The sequence below is a fragment of the Leucopleurus acutus genome, assembly GCF_964270905.1.
Source record: "Leucopleurus acutus genome assembly, chromosome: 10".
Lineage (NCBI taxonomy): Eukaryota > Metazoa > Chordata > Mammalia > Artiodactyla > Delphinidae > Leucopleurus > Leucopleurus acutus.
This window is the reverse complement of record NC_139153.1, coordinates 83,558,170-83,579,129: the sequence shown is the minus strand read 5'-3', so window position 1 is coordinate 83,579,129 and position 20,960 is coordinate 83,558,170. Positions and strand designations below refer to the sequence as shown.

Below are 20,960 nucleotides of genomic sequence, written 5' to 3'. Positions count from 1 at the left end.
TGTTACTTATCTTTCAACTGTGAATGTGATGATCCTACAGAGGTGGTATGGACCCCGCTTCCCAGTTGCTAGAGATGATGCCATGCACACACACAAGAATGTATGAAAAATTTATTACTCTCATCATGGAATTCTCTGGAGATAGCAGGGCAGCACCCAAGCTGGTCCAGAACTGGCTTGAGTAGCATAAGGAGAGTGAGAGTGGCCCTGGTTTTTATTGTGATTAGGGGATGGGTCCAGGAAATAGTTCTCATTGCACAAATAGATAAGGGCTTGCATAGCTTGAACTTCCTTCAGGTGCCAAGTGAGGAGGCACTGGGATTTCTTATAAACTTGCCCAGATGTGGGGCAGAAGGGAAGGGGAAGATAGAGGTTGAAAGCTCTCAGTGATCAAACATCAAAAATGGAGTCAAGATTTTTTAAAAATTACGGTTTAAAGAGAATCAATTCAGGAGATGCTTTTATTTACCATGTGATTCTGGTCTCTCTGTCCTTATAAACTAAGGAGTAATTACAAATTTAGCATTCAATCAATTTTTTAAAAAATGTGTGTAACCAGAAAAAACATGTGTTAAAAAACCAAAAATTCATACTTGTCCATTTGACTTCCTGAAACTCTCACTTCTGCAGAGTGGCTCACCTCCCTGTGAAGTCAGCTGAGGCTTTCTAGAAAAGGTGAGCCCCCAGAGGCAGCCTTTCCCCTCACCAGCCTCTTAAAGGGGATGTGGCTTATGGGACCAGAGGTGAAATTTCAGGGATTCCTGATCTGTTTGGAGACATAACAACTCCTTCTTTCCTTCTCGAGAGGATCAGCTGGGACCTATGAGTAATTAAGAACATTTAGATTCAAAAGGGCATTACTATGGTAGTGATTAATTTTAATACACTGAGGACCCATAATGTCCATCATATTTTCAAAAGGGTTGGAGAACTAAATGAAGTTAAGAACCACTGCTCGAGGGGTGGTGGAATGACAAGAAATAGGTGTGGTGGAGCCTATTCAGAAAGAGCCCTGACTCACCCACTTTTGTTTTGTATCATACACACACACACACACACACACACACACACACACACACACACACAGAGTCCCACATCAACCTTTTCATCTGCTCTCCTGGTTCACCAAGTTCTCTCTCCAGATCCTCGAGCACAGTCACCACCTCCTCTTCACATTCTGGATGACATCCTCACACTCGGACCAGTTGCTGGTCATCCTACCCTTGAATATTTAACAAGATGATACCCAATGCATCAGAGGCCAATGCTTTGGGGGTACTTTTGAGGTATAGAACTAATTGTTGAACAGAAAGGTATTACTATCAGATGAGCTAGATGAAGGCTGTAACCAGGAGATTCTCTGAAGCTCATATAGCAAGAAGTTAACTCAGAACTCAACCCACAATTTGGGAAATCCTAGATGTCTTCTACATTCTGTTCACCCTTAGGAAACTTTCTTTGACTCGTAGAGAAAATGCAGGTATCTGAGGCAGTGTTTCCAGGTTTGCCCAATCCCCTTGGGAGCAAGGTAGAGAAATGGAGAGAGAAGGAATATACTAGACTTCTCTTTGAGATCACATCAAAGGCTGGCTTTCATCACAGCTCATGCTGTAGCCTTTCACAGTGGCAGTACCTAACCAAGTGCTTGATGTCATTTGCCACTTTCCAACTTCCTCCACTTCTGTTATTTACTTTCCTGAATCTGTTTCCTTAGGTCTGACTGAAATTCCAGTCTTATTCATGGGACTGTGGACTACCCAAGCCAGGAGAGTCACCACTGTTACCTGTACAACAGCTGATGAATAATGTAGGTGAGGGGTACTGTTCATGAGAAACAATATAGGTGGGTAGAAATCTTACTGGATAACTGAAGCTCTGGGTAACAAAGCTTCTAGTGCTAATTTTGCTAGTAATTAGACGGGGAACTTGAGCAGTCCCTAAATTTCTCTGTGTTTCAGCAGAGAAGTGAATCTTTTCGTTTCAAGGGGGTCTTTAAAAGTGACCATGGGGAGGAGTTAATAAACTGAAATATTTTTAAGGAGTCTACAAATTAGCCATAATACCTTTAATTTTGTCTGGCAGCAGGTGACTGTTCCTCAAGAGGTAAAAGCAGTGCAAGAGTTAAAATGTGTCTAGAGTGAGTGCTGGCCTCCTATACCAATATATGTATATATCTTGAGGGAATTAGAATTATTAAAAAATCATTTTGCATGCAAAGCTTTATCACTATAATACTGAAAGGGAATATATGTCTAAGGAAAATTCATAAGTAATGCTCCAAATCATGAGATAGATGTGTGTGCATAACCAGAGTCTTTGACCCAAGAACAAATACATGCAAAAGGACATCGACAAAGACTGTTGGACATATTTTCTCAGATTTTAGGGGTCTGGGATTTCATTTTACTCTAGTAATAAGCTAATTAACTTAGCCTGTGATTGTTTCATGGAATCTGACATAAAATACGAGTTCCTGGGCCAGAAACAAAGGATTTTATATGATTCTAAGGAGGCCCAATGCCTTTCACATTTTGCCTTCAGAATTTCATTGTGTTTCTCCAATGCATTGATGCCCGCCCACCTCCCCACCCCCCAAATAGCCATACTATTTAAAAGTCCTTGTAATTGTTATTCTTCTCCAATTCTCAAAACCCTTAGGCGTGACAGTCCTCCTTGGGCCTTTTGTGCTCCTACATGTCTTGTTGCATGGGTCCAGGATATAAGGCCCTGATCTTTTTTTTACTTTTTTTCTTTTTTTCCCACCCCATTTCTTATAGATAGCAAGCCTAACACTTGTTATTCATAGATAGCAAGCAGCATGAGATCATCGTATTTACATCAGTTGCCCTTGCCCCCAAGTCCCAAGGAGGTGACATGATGGGCTCAGGTGGATGCTATACACACAACATGCCTATGCTGCATCCAGGGAAGCCTGAATTTAGGAAATCCTCAGCTTTTATAACAAGCAGTAAGTAAGCCTGGTAATTGACCACTGGGATGTGTTATCTCATCTTTCAAGATTACCAGCTACATAAACAATCTTGAGGAATAGACTGGTAAAAAAATGACCAGGGTCTTGTCCTAATTCTGTTTTATTCTTTTATTCCTTTTTTAAAAACATTGTGCTTGTGACGTCCTATTAAAATTTATGTATTTATTCTTCTCATAGTTTATTTTTTTGTTAATCCCCACTGGAATATAAACTCCATGAGGGCAGAAATCTTTGTTCTTTTTTTGTTACTGTTGTATCCTGAATATCTAAAACAGTGTCTGGCTCAGAAAAGTGACTCAATTAACATTATTGTTCATGTACAAGACTCCTACAGGTTAAATAATTTAAAGCTGTTAAGTCCATGTGTATATCATTTTCAACTTTATTATACAGTATATACTGACATAGTTTTTTTTTTTTTGGCCGTGCCATGTGGGATCTTAGTTTCCTGATCAGGGATCTAACCCATGCCCCCGGCATTGGGAGCACAGAGTCTTAACCACTGGACCACCAGGGAAGTCCCTGACATTGCTTTTTTTTTTTTTTTTTTTTTTTGCTGTACGCGGGCCTCTCCCGTTGTGGAGCACAGGCTCCGGATGCGCAGGCTCAGCGGCCATGGCTCACGGGCCCAGCCGCTCCATGGCATATGGGATCTTCCCGGACTGGGTCACGAACCCGTGTCCCCTGCATCGGCAGGTGGACTTTCAACCACTGCGCCACCAGGGAAGCCCCTGACATTGCTTTTTAAGATGAGCATACCGGCTTACACACCCATCAGCTGTGTACAAGAGTTCAAAAATTTTCACATTCTTACTAGCAAATATTATTGAAGCTCTGCAAAATTTTGCTGAGGTATGGGTATGAAATGGCTTAAAATTTATCTTCTCTTAGTAAATAATGAGGTTAAGGATCTTTGCTTATGTTTGTTGGTCATTCCAGATTCCGCATCTATGAATTGCCTGTGTATGGTTCTTGTCAATTATTCTGTTTGATCGTTGGCTTTTTTCTTGTTTATTTGTTAGTGCTCTCTGTATAGTCTGTATATTGATCCTTGTTGATCATATGGCTTGCAAATATCTTCTGTCAGTCTTCTGTTTGTAGTGTCTACTTGTTTCCAGTATCTTTTGATGTAGTTTTAAATTTTAATGATGTCAAATTTACGAAATTTTTCCTTCACATTTTGTGCAGTTTGTGTAGTTTAAAAGAAATCTTGCTTTATTCAAGAGCATAAAAAAATGCTTCTAATTTTTTTCTAAAAGTGTGAAAGTTTTCCTTTTTGACTTTTAAGTCTTTAAACAACTGGAAGTAATTTTTTATTTGTCAACCAAATTTTTTTTTCCATTTATATCAAAACATTGCAGTGCTATTTATCAAATACTGTATATACACGTATACACCTACATGCCTACATCTATATTTATTTCTATAAGTAACTGTAGATATTGGGAATTGAGTTCACGCTGATACCTTCAATTCCAATCCAACACCACAGGATACATTTCGGCCTTTCTCTTTTTCATGTTTGTAACTCCTTTTCTGACATGAGGAATCTGGCTCCCAATATCTTGTATATTTACTTAATTGATTAATCCTTCCTGTGTGTAATCAATTTCCCCATGTCGTCTTGCTCCTCTCATGGGCTCAGACCTCAGATCTTACGTTGGTGAAACTTGAATGGGGTCCATGGAGTAGGTAGTTGTAATATATCAGTGTAAATTTTCCTGCTGTAGCTTCCTCCCTTCACCCCTCTGAACACTCTTCTCACTCACTGGGGCTCCGAACTCACTCTGCGCTGGGCTGCCACCTCCTCTCCCACTTCCTTTGGCCCTACCTTTTGGATGGAATTATTCTGGAAGGAAGGTAGGATTTTGTTTAATTTAAAAGAAAATTACTATGGAAAATTTCAAACATATATAAGTGTAAAGAGAATATTACAATGAACCCCCCTCTGCCTCTCACGCAACTTCAACAACTCTCATCTTTGCACCATTTTCTTTTTTTCTCTGTTTCTTTCTGAGTATTTCAAAGCAAATCGAGACCTTATATCAGTTCACCCACAAGTACAAATTTCAGTATGAATTTCTAACAAATGAGGACTTTTTTCTTAACATGAACATAGTATCATTATGGCAACTAACTTGGTAGTGATTCCTTAATGCCATTGTGATATAGTTTTCCCAGTTGTCTCAAATATGCCATTTTACAGTTGTTTTGGTCTGATTAGGGCCCAAATAAGGTTTACCGTTGCATTTGGTTGGTATATCTATTCAGTCTCTTTTAATATATGACAGCTCCCCTTTCTCCCCTGCCCTTTTGAAAGATGCCATTTATTTGTTGAAGAACCTGAATCTTCTGTTCTATAGAATATAGAATGTCCCACATTCTGGATTTGGTTGATTACTTCTTTTAAGTATCATTTAACTCATTAATTCTCAAACTCAGCTGCATACTGGAATCACCTAGGAAATATTTAAAGTCATTCATGCCTGAGTCCCACCCTCTGACATTCTGATTTAATCGATTTCGGTTTCAGCCAAGGTATCAGGATGTTTTAAAAGCTCCCCAGTGATCCTAATGTGCTGAGGTGTTTGAAAACTGCTTAACTTGCTTCTGTATCTCACCTATACAAAGGCATTAGGATCTAGAAACTAGATTCAGGTTCACTTATTTTGCCAATGCTTCATGGCAGTGCCCTGTACCTAGTGTGGCAGCTCATCAAGAGAAGAATATTTTCTAGTAGTTTTCCTTTGTAACAGCCTTGACATCTCTCATTTTCTTAAGTTTATCTCTTTGTTATCCCTTGAACTGCAGAGGGAACAAAAACTAGGGAATAAAAACTCAGGAAGGGGGCTTCCCTTGTGGCGCAATGGTTGAGAGTCTGCCTGCTGACGCAGGGGACACTGGTTCGAGCCCTGGTCTGGGAGGATCCCACATGCCGCGGAGCAACTGGGCCCGTGAGCCACAACTACTGAGCCTGTGCGTCTGGAGCCTGTGCTCCTCAACAAGAGGCCGCGACAGTGAGAGGCCCACACACCGCGATGAAGAGTGGCCCCCGCTCGCTGCAACTGGAGAAGGACCTTGCACAGAAATGAAGACCCAACACAGCCAAAAATAAATAAGTAAATAAATTTATAAAAACAAACAAACAAAATAACTCAGGAAGGTATCAGCATGGTATTCTTCCATTTAATGAACTTCTACCAAACTTGTATTCCATTGGGTAGAAAGGGGACTTACTGACATCTTGGTCCACCAAAATAACTTTGCAGTCATTTCTGGTTTAAAATCTAATCCTGCCTGGTTCAAAGGAATCTCGGGGCTTCCATTTTAGGGTAGGCCTAATTTATTATAGGCCAGGCATTGTTCTAAGCACTTTACACAAAAACTCACCTTAATGCTCACAACATCCCTTTCATCAATGCAATAATCAATAAACAATCTATAATAATAATAGAAAAGAGTTTCATTTGAGCCAAACTGAGGACTGTAACCCAAGAGACATGGATTCAAGAAGCACTTGAATTGTGTTCTGTCAGACTACAAAATGGGGGGCGGGGCCTCAGGTAGGCAAAAAACAATTTGTACACAAATTGTCAAGAATTAGGATTGGAGGGGACTTCCCTGGTGGTCCAGTGTTTAAGAATCTGCCTTCCAATGCAGGGGACATGGGTACGATCCCTGGTCGGGGAACTAAGATCCCACATGCCACAGGGCATCTAAGCCCACGTGCTCTAGAGCCCACGTGCCACAACTAGAGAGCCTGCATGCTGCAACTACTGAGCCTGCACATGCACCACAACGAAAGATCCCACATGCCACAACTAAGACCTGACACAGCCAAATAAAGAAATAAATAAATTAGGATTGGAGCTGGCAAGAAGTAAGGGTGCTTGCTCAGCAAGTGTTGGTTGGGGCCCAAAATGGGTTACATAGTTACAAGGGGAGACCTTGAGACCTTAAGGTTGCAGCTGGCAGCTACTAGCAGATATTGTTTTGAGAACAGCTGGTAGTGTCCTTGAGTTTGATACAGTTTAGAAAATTCAGGTTCTCAGTGACGCAGGAACATTTCTGAAACCACATGCACAATGGTTACCCGGTTCCATTTTGGATGCCCGAACCAGTTTCATATCTTGTCAGAACAAAGAACAAATATCAAACATGACAGGCGTGCATTCCTTCAAGGTTTCAAAAGAGACAGATTAGCACATACACAGCGAGTCAGCATGACCTTGGTGTCTGGGAAGGGACCCTTATCTTCGAAGGAGTAATAGCATTGGCATCATGGGCAGGGTGGGGGGGGCATTTATCTCTGTCTTCAAAGTGGAGATTGTGAACAATATGGTAAATGCATTCTTTTTTAATGGTTAGAACAGATGTACACCATATAAGTCAGAATGACTTCCCCATACCTCAACAGGCAAAAATTTCCTCCATCACTATCTACTGTTACTATCCCCATTTATAGATTGGGAAAGTCAGGCACAGAGAGGATAAGTAATTTACCAAGGTCACCCAGCTAGTACGTGGTACAGCCAAGATTACATACCCAGGTAACTTGGCTTGAGAGTCGGCGGATCTAACCACTATTCCAGACCATAAATGAGGGCTGGAAAGAAACAAGAAGAATGAAAGCCCAAGATAGTATGGTCCCTGATGCCAGGGACTAGAGAGTTTCTGATAGTGGGAAGCCTGGAAATCCTGGTTGCCTGAGAGGAAGCCATGGAAAATAGAAAATGGTAGCTGTTGTGTGTGGAGGGGAAGAGGGACAGAATCTCTAGTTACTTTTGCAGGAGCAATCTCAATGGCTTTGTTGGCAGTTTGCCGCCTACAGTGTGTTAAGGTGAGGACTAGAGTCAGAGATAGGAGGGCTTTCCTTCAAGTAGTTTAGCCTTGAAAGGGAGGGAAGAATGGCAGCTGGAGTGGAGCAAGAGCCAGGGGCAGCCACTGCTTCTCCAAGCAAGTGCCTGGTGATGTGGTCTTCGATGTTTCTGAGAGAAAGGGCATGTCCTCCTGCCTGGTGCTCTGAGGAAGCCCTGCTTTCTACTGAATTTTAGTGTCAATCTTATGCCAGCTCTGTAGTCAAGCTTTACATCAGAGCATGGGGGGGCACAACAGCATTCTTACAGGACTGAAAGATCTAGTCTTATTTCTTATGATACAGAGCCTGTCATCCTTTTTTTCTCCTTCGCCTAACTGCTTCCCTTGAGTGGAGGTAAGGGCGTGGTTGCTAACGGGTTAACTCGGGGACAACCACCGAGAGGTGCTTCCTAGAGAGCCCGGGAAGTGGCATTGATTCCCACCGAGGCTTCCTGTGCCCCATCCTCAATTTTTCTCCAGCATCTGGAATCTGTTCCTTCCACCAAGACATCCTTTGGGGTTACTTATTGTGGGATTCGGGGTGGGGTGCAGAGGAGGACGCTGCAAAGGCACGGACTACAAGGGGCAATCTGTGAAGTTGCGCCCCAGGGGTGTCCTGGGCCCCTGGACACGCGGAAGGGGACCACTGCAGTTTTACAGTATAATTGTGATTTCCCACCTTTCAAGAATTTTCCGAAGAAATACAGCTCCCAGCTAGACTGAGGCCCAAGTACTGCCTTGGTCCAGGATGGCTAGAGAATCGAAGGAAAGCGCAGCCTTGGACGCCCAGTCTGCAGAGGACCGGACCGGGATCCTGACCGTGAAGGTGGAGAAGGAGGAAGCCTCCGCCTTGGCTGCTGAGGCGGGCGCCCCAGGCAGCCCAGCTCCGGGCTCCGAGCACTCCCGCCAGCGCTTCCGAGGCTTCCGCTACCCGGAGGCTGAGGGGCCCCGCGAGGCTCTGAGCCGGCTCCGGGAGCTCTGCCGACTGTGGCTACGGCCAGAGGTGCACACTAAGGAGCAGATCCTGGAAGTGCTGGTGCTGGAGCAGTTCCTGACCATCCTGCCGGGGGACCTGCAGAGCTGGGTGCGGAAGCAGCATCCGGAGAGCGGGGAGGAGGTGGTGGTGCTCTTGGAGTATTTGGAGAAGCAGTTGGATGAGCCGATGCCGCAGGTAGAGAGAACAGGTTTAGCCTCTGAAAGCTGTGGTCTGTTTCTTCCTGAAATCTCCAGATCAGAGTGAGGGGCTTTTCTTTAAGATCCAGAAGTTCTCAGTCTCTTTTTGTACCTGAACCTCTTTGCCAGTAAGGTGAAGTCCCTGGACTCCTTCACATAATAGTATTTTTTAAATACATAAGGGAAAATATAAAGGATTAAAAAGAACTCAATTATATTGAAATACAGTTAGCAAAGCATTAAATGTATTATCAAGTTATATATGTGCTTTTAAAAATTAATGCACTAAATATTAACATCTAGAGACAGGCCTAATAACTAGTATAATTTCAAAGTGGCGATGAATGACTTTGACATTTACCTGGTTGGAATGTGGTATGAGAACATCTGCAGTTTCAGTTGGTGACAGATTCCTGTGTACTGCTTATAACACCTTGGTTTGTTGCTTCCATTCATAATTGAAGGAAATGCTAAATTTTGCTTAGAAGCTAGTAAAAATAAAGTTATTTTTCCTATTCACATTCATGGAATACGTGGGAGGGAGTCGGTGGACCACAAGTTAGAAACCCCAGGGCTCATTTTTACTTGCACCTTCCTGAATGTTGTATGAGTCTATTTTCCCTTTGCAGTATTCTGTGTCCTTGTGTGTTCCTTTCAGCATGTACATAACCAGACCAAAGACTTCTAACCCGTGACCCAGAGACCAAGGTTCTTGAGTTGGCATTAGTGCCCCTTAGCCCTGTAATAGAGAAAAATCATCTCAGGTCTCAGCTTCAGGCTCTTCATTCTTTACAGAAGATATGGGAAATTCTAAGCTGCACATGAGCTAATTATTATGAAAGTGATTTGAAAATTAATTAATGACAAATGTCTGGAAGGCAACCTTCATTTAATGAGGACATACCTTGTACCAGGCCCTGTGTTAGGTGATTTCACACACTGCAATCTTATTTGCTGGTCTCCAAAACCCTATAAGCTAGAAATTATTATTTTCATTTTTTAGATAAGAAAACATATTAGTATTCTCTGAGAACTTAGCCCCAATTCCCAAAGAGTTTTCATAAAAGCACAAATATATATAATGAGGGAGTACATGCTTAGAGTAATGCTTAAGAGCGTGGGCGCTAGATTCATTCTGCCTGAGCTCCCATCCTAACATTTCTGCTTTTACCTGGGTGACCTTGGGCAAGTTGCTTAAACATTGTGCCTCAGTTTCCCCATTACAAAAATACAGATAATAAAAGTACCTAGCTCATAAGGTTGTTGTGCTCTACATCAAGTGACTTAATATTCATGAAGCTCTTAGAAATAGTGCCTAGGAAATAGAAAGTACTAGCACATAGAGAGTGTGATAGAAGTGTCTGATGAATAAATAAATGAATGACTTCTAGGTCCCAGGTGGTGACCAGGGGCAAGAACTGTTCTGTTGCAAGATGGCAGTGTTGACACCAGCTCAGAGGTCACGAAATACCCAGTTCCAGCCAAGAAAGGCTCCACTCAAGCATGAATCTCTGGGATCCCACTCCTTACCAGACAGAAGTGAGTATTACCTTCTGGGCAATATGAATTCTGCAGACTCCAACCAATTTTATTTAAGGATCACCTACAAGATCTATTGATGGGTGTCTTATATGCCCCTTGCAGATCTACTTTACTTTGAGACTGAGACTAATAGGGAAATTTCAAACAATAGTGGAAAGCTTTGCTAACCAAACCTAGACATGGTAAATAAGACTTTATTAAAATTGGTGTTTGGAAAGAGTTGATTTTTGTAGCAACACAGTGATCTCCATTCATTCAACATATATTTCTGGAGGCTCCCTACGTGGTAGCCAGTGTTGTAGATACCAGGGATAGCATTGTCAGTAGGACAGATTTCTTCCTCCAATGGAACTTACATTCTAGTAAGGAGAATAGCAAATAAATTAATATGATTTCAGATATTGGTGAGTGCTATGAGGAATATAAGGCAGAATATGTAAAGCCAGTCAGAATATTCCAGAATTGTAGGATTTCTACAAACCAAAGAGTATAAATCTTCTAAACCTGTCACTTAGAACAGGGTGAAAATCACTCAGTAGGAAACTTTTATGTTCCCGAGTGTTCCCCACATACTGTGAACATCTGGGCAGATTTCCAAGACAAACAACACTGGGATACACCAGCCAACAGGAAATCTTTATTTCTGAACAGAGGTCCTAGCCTAACCTAACTTGTTTACTGCCTCCAGCAAAGTTCACCTTTCATAGGAAAACCTAAAGTTCCCCTTTACTTCTCTCAAATCTGAGCAAGTTCTATATAGGCAGACTCCCATTTCCTCCTTTCTGGGCCCAGCCTTATCTGACTCCTCTTAGTCTTTCAGAACTAAAGAATAAAGCACCCAGGGCTTCCCTGGTGGCACAGTGGTTAAGAATCTACCTGCTGATGCAGGGGACACGGGTTCGAGTCCTGCTCCGGGAAGATCCCACATGCTGTGGAGCAACTGAGCCTGTGCGCCACAACTACTGAGCCTGCGCTCTAGAGCCCGCAAGCCACAACTACTGAGCCTGCGTGCCACAACTACTGAAGCCCATGTGCCTAGAGCCCGTGCTCTACAACAAGAGAAACCACCACAATGAGAAGCCTGTGCACCGCAACGAAGAGTAGCCCCCGCTCGCCACAACTAGAGAAAGCCTGCTCAGAGCAACGAAGACCCAATGCAGCCAAAAAAAAAAAGAAAAGAATAAAGCACCCAAAGAGCTACTGAAGAAATTTTAACAACAATGAAAATCCTTGGGACTTCCCTGGTGGTCCAGTGCTTAAGACTCCGTGCTTCCACTGCAGGTTGCGCGGGTTCAATCCCTGGTCAGGGAAGTTCCTCATGCCGCATGGTGCGGCCAAAAAAAGAAACCACAGAAATCCTCTTATTCCCTCTCTCAGCAAAATTCAAGATTAAAGACTCTTCAGATGGAATGCTTTTGTTTTGTTTTTATGTTGCTACCACTTCTTACCAAGGATCCAGCCCATTGTTTTGTGCATCTGTGGAGTACATCACATCTCTTCAGGCCACAGGATTTGAGCTGGCAGGGATCAGGAATTTTGGAAAGACACACTGTATAAACTTCTTTATGAGAATTTATGCAGTTTTTGAACTTGGACTTCACGGCTCAGGGAGGCTGAATGCCAGGGAGGTTGAATGTCAGGGTCAATCTCATCCAGAGCTTCTTTCCTTCTTAGTTCTCCAGGTTCCTAGGCTTGCCTCTGGAGGGCGCTGCAGAGGAGATGAAGTGGTAGCCGCCAGGCTTGCCCCAGAGTCCCAGGTGAGGTGGAACCCCTGTCCCTCCCCCAGCACCCAGCACCCTTCACTGCTGATGGGCTTCCCATCAGATCCCTTTCTCTCCATGCCTCCTCCACCCTCATCCTGGATCTACATGGAGTTTGAGTATTCTCATTTATCCCAAGGTTGCTAATCATCATCTGTCATTATTTTGGTATTCACTTAAGAAGATTTTCCTGTTTCACTCCTAGCTTGGAGACTGTGCTTCCCTGCTCTTCCTAGCCATCTGTTTGGTCAGCTCCTTCATCAAGGAGATTTTCTCTTCAGCAAGGGAAATTTAGCAAATACAAACTGAAGATTTGTTGTGATGGTGATGTAGTTTTGTTTTTTTAAGTATCATAAACTGTGCTGCTAGTGAGGGATATAGAGTCATGCCCGCTGCCCTCTAGGAACTTAAACTTGAAGGAACAGATAAGGCATGTGCTTTTAGTCTAAGATTTAATATTACAATTTGAATAGTCTTTACTTAACCTGGATTTTAATTTCTTACCCAGTCTTTCATGTCCTGCTTGAAGATCTCAGTATTTGAGGCTCCGTAGAACCTATTTTCCCTGATTTTTCCTCACCTCAGACCTAGATTTCACTGTATTTTAAAATCATTAATACAAATAAGCCCCCATCCCCACTTTGCCAAAGCACACCACAAATATTTTGAAAAGTTTGGATATGGTTCCACTCCTCTCACTGCACTGGCCCTTGTTTTTCCAAACCTTTCACCTTCTGGACTGTTTAGATGTTTATGTGAAAGTACTGATAATGTGTGTATTTCTTTCCTTTAATGGTTATTTTTTGACAGAGATGTTATTAGAGATAGGGTTAAGTAGGCATAAGTATGCCATACTTGCTTTTTTGTAAAGAGCTCCTGTAAAGGGGATGCTCCTTCATTGCATGTACCCAGCTTTGGGAGTGATTTTGGGCAAGAGGAATTACATGGCATTACTCACTGTTTCAGGGGCTGCTGAAAATGGAAGATGTGGCCCTGACCCTCACTCCTGGATGGACACAGCTGGATTCATCTCAGGTGAACTTCTACAGAGATGAAAGGCAGGAGAACTGTGGCAGCCTGATCTCCTTGGGTAAGACTAATGGGCACTGATTTCTTATAAGGTTTCCTGGCTTCCTTTGTGTATTAGAATCTACTAGGCTGTTAGAAACTGTTTGAATTATGTTTGGAATTAGAACCACCATTTCTGAATCCCAACTACTAACCAGCTGTGTGACTAGTTTATTAACCCTTCTGAGCCTTGCTTTTCTATCTGTCCTGCCAGTGTCCTGGTCAGTTCAGTTTAAGTGGGATGAAGGAGGTATAGCCCTTAGTACAGGTCCAGCTCATAGTTGATACTCAGTAAATGCTGATTTCTTCCCCTTCCCTTCCTGTTGCTAGCCCTGATAGTGCAGGAGAGCTGAGGGGGTATCTTCAGGAAGTGGGCCATGGGACCATTGAGTGAGAGCTAGAAGTGAGCCAGAGATTGAATGCAGAGCCTGGCCTTAGAGATGAGCGTGCAGTGCAGAGGCGCACAAGATTGCCTGGCTTGTCTGAGTTCACATAGCTCACTGGCAGCACAGTGGGGGCTCCAGCTCAGATCTCCCAGCACTGATGCCAGTTTTATTTGGCAGACCCTGCCTCTGCCTGGGGTGCAGCCAGAGATGACTGCACCTTCCAGTGGTCAGTGAGTTCTGAGTTCCTACTTTCCCTGTTTCTCATAGAACATTTTAGAAATCCTTTCACTTGCCTTGTTTACTGTCACCTTCTGCTCAGCCCTTTTAGTATCTAATCCTAAGCACATGGCCCTGCCTTACTTTCTTAGAACTTAGAGCATCTGCATTTATCCCCAGCACAGTCTTCAGGCCTCACCACCTTCCCTCCAATCTCTCCATTCCCAGATTGTACCCTTCTTCCAATGGCCCCATTCTCATTCTCAGGTCTCCCTCCCCAGCACCCCTGTTCTCCCCCTTTATTCCCATCTTTATTCTAATACTTAAATCTTCATCCATGGCATGTATACACCTCTATAATTCTTGCCTCCCTGGGACTCATCACGAAGCTCTCCCCTGTGACAGGGCGTAATTGACAGTTGCTGGTCATTTGTTGTTCAGGTGGTGCAGTGCAGACGAAGATCAGGGACCTGCCTCCAGACAAGGACCATCCAGGACAAGAGTCTGGGCAGATGCCATGCCACCTGGGTGAAGCCATTGGCCAGATTCCTGCACGTGCAGAAGCTGGTGATCAGGAGGGCAGGTTACAAAGAAAGCAGAAAAGTGCTGCAGGGAATAGGCGGCATTATTGCCATGAATGTGGAAAGACTTTTGCTCAGAGTTCAGGCCTGACTAAGCACAGGAGAATCCACACTGGGGAGAAACCCTATGAATGTGAGGAGTGTGGCAAGACCTTCATCGGGAGCTCTGCCCTCGTCATTCATCAGAGAGTCCACACTGGGGAGAAACCATATGAGTGTGAGGAATGTGGCAAAGTCTTCAGTCACAGTTCAAACCTTATCAAACACCAGAGAACTCACACCGGGGAGAAGCCCTACGAGTGTGATGACTGCGGGAAAACCTTTAGCCAGAGCTGCAGCCTCCTTGAACATCGCAAGATCCACACTGGGGAGAAGCCATACCAGTGCAATGTGTGCGGCAAAGCCTTTAGGCGCAATTCACATCTCCTGAGACATCAGAGGATCCATGGCGATAAAAACGTTCAGAATCCTGACCGTGGAGAGACCTGGGAGAGTCAGGGGAGGATGGAAAGCCAGTGGGAAAATGTTGAGGCTCCCGTGTCTTATAAATGTAATGAGTGTGAGAGAAGTTTCACTAGGAATAGAAGCCTTATTGAGCACCAAAAAATCCACACTGGTGAGAAACCCTATCAGTGTGATACATGCGGAAAAGGCTTCACCCGAACTTCATACCTTATTCAACATCAGAGAAGCCACGCTGGGAAAAAAATTCTGTCTCCATGACCCATGTCTTATATGCCAGAGTTGGTGCTCACTCCTCGTTGAACTGAAGCCACCCTGGAGCCCTTGCTGACTAGAAAATTGTGAGCTGGGCTTTATTTACTCCCACACATCAAATAGAGACTGGCTGAGGTGAATTATCTTCTACATCTTAGAAGGTGATTGAAAAAAAAAAAACAACTTGTTTGATAAGAGGCTGTGGGAGAGTTGTCTGGAAGAGGTCAGACCTGAAATGATTCTCACCTTTTAGACTTAAATGGGCTTCTAGACTGGCTAATTAATCACCCCCGGCCAGCACTTTATGACATCTCCTGGGTGGATGGCTCTGATTTGGGGGGCTGCTGCTCTGACTGTTCATTTTGCCTATAATGAATTCCTCACCAGTTGGTTGGATCAATGATGTCTTATACCCCCATTGTGCCTTGCATACAGGTGCTATAAACATTTATTAAATATACCAGTGAAACGACCTTCATAGCTCTGAAAATCTAATGTTGTCTAGATTTCTGAGGACTATCTAAGGCCATTTGTGTTCGTCTAATTCTCTGAGGTTCTAGATTCTGGGTCTAGAATATTTATCTAGATTCGGATTCTAGTATATTTATCGTCAAATATGTAAGATTGTCAGAGTTGGGGTGGAGGAATCCATATTTCTTCACCAGCATAGTAGTTATAGTAAGAATGCCTTAAACAGCTTCTTTATCATTAAGACATTGTGAGACTGCTCCATCTATACAATTCCAGTCTATAGTCAACGTTAACTACATTAGTTAATATTAATTTTGCTACTCTTTAGGGGGAAATCTTTCACATTCAGGTAAATAAAAATCAATTTATCAAGTCAGATCAAAACTATTATGAATCTTGATGAAAATCCTTTGATGCGAGAATTCCCTGGCTGTCCAGTGGTTAGGACTTCACACTGCCACTGCTGAGGGCCCAGGTTCAATTCTTAGTTTGGGAACTAAAATCCCACAGGCTGTGCAGCCAAAAAAATTTAAAAAGTAAGAAAAAAAAAAATCCTATGATCCTCAACAGCCTGTTTCTCACCTTTCGGTTATCTTGGGCCTAACCAAGTGCCAAGACACCATCCATATCCCTCTCTCCCAACTTAAAGCCAAGTGTGCATGAAGGCTCATGCCAGCTAAGCTTAAACTCCCTCCAGGTCAGAGGATTCACACCAAACGTTTATAACAAGTATTGTTCATGTTTTTAAAACTGCCCTGTGGTTGGGGAGAGGGAGATTGGGTCAGAGGCAGCCAATGTTGATAGAGACCCAAGTATGGGCAGTAGGAAAAAATGTATCTTTTCAGAAACACATTGGGAGTCCTGGGTATCTGACCAAAATGATTCCACAACATTCAAAGTATCAACCTGTGAAGTCAAGACTCTCAAGAATTTCATGATATCTCCTGTTTTCACCCAGATCACCTTCTGCTAAGTTCTTCAGAGACTGCTACCTTCTTCGTAGGTGCCTGAGTGCCCGTCCCCAGCTTCCAGCTTTAACAAGAATGGGTTCTGCCTCTGAGGAAATCGTCCCCAGCATAGCGTTTTCTTCTGTTCTCAAGTACCCTTGCTGGATTCCTTCTCTGAAGTACCCCTGGCTGACTAGGGACTTTGCAAACGGTGGGGCTCTTCCTTTATCATTTCCCTACAATCTTTCATTGCCTTCATTATCCCCTTGTTGCAGTATAATTTAAAACTTTAGTGTTCTAAAATCCTGTAGACGTCCTCCAGTTAATCTTTTCTAGCCTTTTAAAATTTCCTTTTAAATTAACTGTATTTTTGTTACCTCCGCAAAGCTAGCCATTTCCTCTTGTCTCCTTGTCTTTATTTTTCCTAAATATTTGCTAATAGCCCTGATCTTAAACATTGTTCATTTTTCTTTGGTGTTTGTTTCTTATGTCATGTAAAGAGATACATATAAAGCCTTTTACAAACCAGAAAACATTATACACTTAATAAGTATAATTTATTGAGATCAACAAAGGACCACTGCACCTCCTTTCACTCTTTCTGCTCCTTCCAAACCTAAAAAACTTCTCCATAGAGGAAGGAAAGATTATAGAAAAATACTTTTGAGTGCCTACTATGCCTGACAATGAAAGCGATAAAGCATACACACACACATGCATACATACTTGGGCTTAAGCTTTCAGTATAGTAATATTGATAAGACTTGCACATAAAAATCAGACAGTGCCATGGTAAATAACCTGTGAGTGGTGAACTGAATGCTGTGGAAGTTCAGAGGAGGGAAAGGTTACTTCTGGCTGTGTGCTATTGCATGGACAGGGTGACATGTTAGCTGAAAAGACTAAAGGAGTTTGTCAAATTTAGTAACTAAGGCAAGTTTGAAGAGATACATACATTGTAGCGGCCTTCAATGCCAGAGCAAGGGGTTGAAATTTTATTCAGTAACACTGGGGAGCCACTGACATTTTATGATAAAAATATTATTTAGGAAACTATCTGGCATTATTGTATAATTTCAGATTAAAAAGTTACTTTGCTGATAGGCTTTTAGACACCCCACTTTTGTATATAACAAATGTGTGTTTATAAATAAGTGAATTATAAAATGGGTTTAACTCTAGCCTATTTAAAAGGATGGTCAAAAAAATTATTTTCAGATGAAATTAGACCCCATAAAATAAGCTGCTTAGTTAGATATAAGCAGTATATAAAGTGGAATAAAACGTCACTTTTCATGCTTTTAAAAATTGTATTTAGGAATTTTAGTGTCAATTAGCCATTCTGTTGGATTGGCCAAAAAGTTCATTGGGGTTTTGGAAGTTTTTGGCCAATCCAATACTTCACTTCTGCAATTGAAACAATGCTGAAATCCCCCATTTTCTTTCTTCTTCCTTTTCATTAATAAGTAACTAATTATAGCTATTTTTTCTACTTGGGTAGAAAAAGAGATTTTTGATGAATAGCCCTCCTAGATGGGTTCTTAATTTCGGTAAAGATGTGTGTATTCCTGCAAAAGATTCTGTTTCTTTTCCTTCTCCGGCTGCGTTGGTCTTCGTTGCTGCGCACGGGCTTACTCTACTTGCGGGTGAGCGGGGGCTACTCTTTGTTGCGGTGCATGGGCTTCTCATCGTGGTGGCTTCTCTTGTTGCAGAGCATGGGCTCTAGGCGCCCGGGCTTCAGTTATGGTGCAGGGGCTCAGTAGTAGTGGCTCACGGGCTCTAGAGCATAGGCTCAGTAGTTGTAGCACACGGGCTTAGTTGCTCCGGGGCACGTGGGATCTTCCCATGTCCCCTTCATTGGCAGGCGGATTCTTAACCACTGCGCCACCAGGGAAGTCCCTCTTCCTCCTCCTTTAGTGGGAAAAAAAATAGTAGGAGTGCCAACTTACCTCACAGGCTTGTGAGGATCTGCTCATACGAATAAGAAGTGCTGGATAAATAATCTGAAAACGTTAATATTGATAGAGAAATGGAGGTTAAACACTTTGTTAGCCAAAACCTCTATATATTGGAATGACAATTGTTTAATAGTAAAGGCTCTCTAAAAAAAGTGTCCTGACACAAGCGTGTGACAGTGTTGATCTTATCTTGTAGTGATGTCCCAAATCATCTGTGTGGTTCCATCTCAATTATTCATAATGAGAACTTTACTCAGTAAATTTATCTACTTTTCTCTAAACACACTTTTTAGTCTATCTTTTGTTACTCCTTGTGATAGCTAAAATTGGGTCTGACGAATTCAAATGCAGGAACTTTTTTTCAGTCAGCTCTGTAGATGTGGTACCTGTTTTGTACGGTTTTTTTGTTTTTGTTTTTGTTTTGTACGTTTTAAATGGAGTTGCTGCTACAGAAATATCTGGGGATGACTACTTTCCTGTGGACTTTTTTTGTTAACATAACATTTTATTGTAGAAATATCCTTTTATTTCTGCATCTACCCACATTTCTCACTTTGTCTGTAGCATTAGCAAGTCCTTTCTATTTACCACATCAATCTAAGACCTTGGAATTTGAACATAGCAAGTGCTCCTGGTCTCCTTTCCCAATTAATGGCTGAATACTGTGATATATTCCTGCCTGTTCCATGTATTTTGTTTACTAGGAATTGGGTTGTCATCCAAAATCCTCTGCACAACTTTCCAAATTCCCATTTTTATTCAAATTTCTAAGCTACTTCAAGATTTTTAAGGGTCTAGGAAAAAAAAAATCTGAACAACCCTAATGTAACTTATTTGTATAATAGTAATAAACCATGTGATTATTCCTTTCATCTGAGCGAATTCTTAAACAGCTAACACATTGCATAATTTCCAAGCTGTCAGAAAATAACTATAGTTTCAGGTATTAACTAAAGTGTTAAAACTTTTAACCGTTTTCTTCCCTCTGTTCCTCACCAATTCTGCCCATCAGCATTGGGATCCTCGGAAATGAAGTTTGTAGTCTTTCAGACCCGCTACAGCAGGGGGTATAGAAGGGCTGAGACATATGTGTGAGATAAAGGACAGGCTTACCAGAGCATCCTTAGCCCCTAGCAGAGTTCCTATTAAATGAGTGAATCTGGAAATTGATCCAGCTTGTTCTTTTGTATTATTTGTGAAATAAAATTCATATTTTATGGCAAGACAAGGAAAACTTAAACATAAAAAATTTTCTCTGGGGACTTCCCTGGCAGTCCAGTGGTTAAGACTCTGCATTTCCACTGCAGGGGGCCTGGGTTCAATCCCTGGTCGGGGAACTAAGATCCCGCATGCCGCGTGGTGTGGCCAAAAGAAAAATAATTTTTTTTTTCTCTGCCCTTTGGCCTCCTCTCTTTCCTCTACTGTGCATTGTGTATCTGCATTATGCATCAACCAAACCTCCCCATCAGCAGAAATACCTGTTCAACCATAAAGAGAAACATTCTAGCACCAACAAGGTACTCCTTAAAAGGTAACATTCCTTCTTAATGGGAAAAAAAGCCCCTTAAAATGAAATGTAGAGAAAAGCTCTCTCTCCATGTTTGGGCCTCTGTCATCATTAGAAAAATTCACTCTGGAGTTAGTTTATAAATGTGATCATATTGTCTATGGCGCTGCTTTTGCTCTGCAATGGCAGCACCCCAATTAAGCAAAATGTTATTTTCTCAAAAAATTTTTTTCATTCTTCCCATCAGAAGACCTGTATTACGAAAAATTGTACTCAATTATTATAGTTTGAATAAGATAATTATATTTCATTAATAAAAATGTGTGGAAATTTGTTTTCTGTCTTATTATATAAGTGCATATGTAATATCCTCAATTTTGTCTCTTGGTCCACAAAGTCTAAAATATTTACTATTGGCCTTTTACAGAAAAAGTTTGCTAATCCCTGTTCTAGATAATAGTTTTCTGAAGGAACAAAACTATATTCTAAAACTAATTTTCCCATATATTATCTGAAAGAGATTTTCCATCAATCAATCAATATTTGAAAACCCCATCTAATACTAAGTGGCTTAATTTTATCCAAAAGAATATTTTTTTACATATAATATGACATTTTTACTTACAGAGAATCTGTAATACTTTATCTATTGTGATATTTTCACCATACATGTGACCATTCATTTTTAATACTCCCTCCTATTTGCCAGTTCCTAAGGTAGCATAGTTTATGGCAGGGCACCATGCCAGTCCTTGTCTCCTTCAATCACATTACTAAAATTTTAC

At 41.9% G+C, this 20,960-nt stretch overlaps 1 protein-coding gene across 1 annotated transcript; it reads left to right on the top strand.

Annotated features, from left to right (window-relative positions):
* Positions 1 to 8,597: 8,597 nt before the first annotated feature.
* LOC309967669 (zinc finger protein with KRAB and SCAN domains 4-like) lies at positions 8,598 to 15,298 on the top strand (the record flags this gene model as incomplete). Its single annotated transcript, XM_082848436.1, has 5 exons — positions 8,598 to 9,020; positions 10,414 to 10,561; positions 12,239 to 12,321; positions 13,291 to 13,414; positions 14,436 to 15,298. The coding sequence occupies 5 exons, from the start codon at positions 8,598 to 8,600 to the stop codon at positions 15,296 to 15,298; spliced, it is 1,641 nt and encodes a 546-aa protein (XP_082704562.1).
* Between the last annotated feature and the right edge of the window lie 5,662 nt (positions 15,299 to 20,960).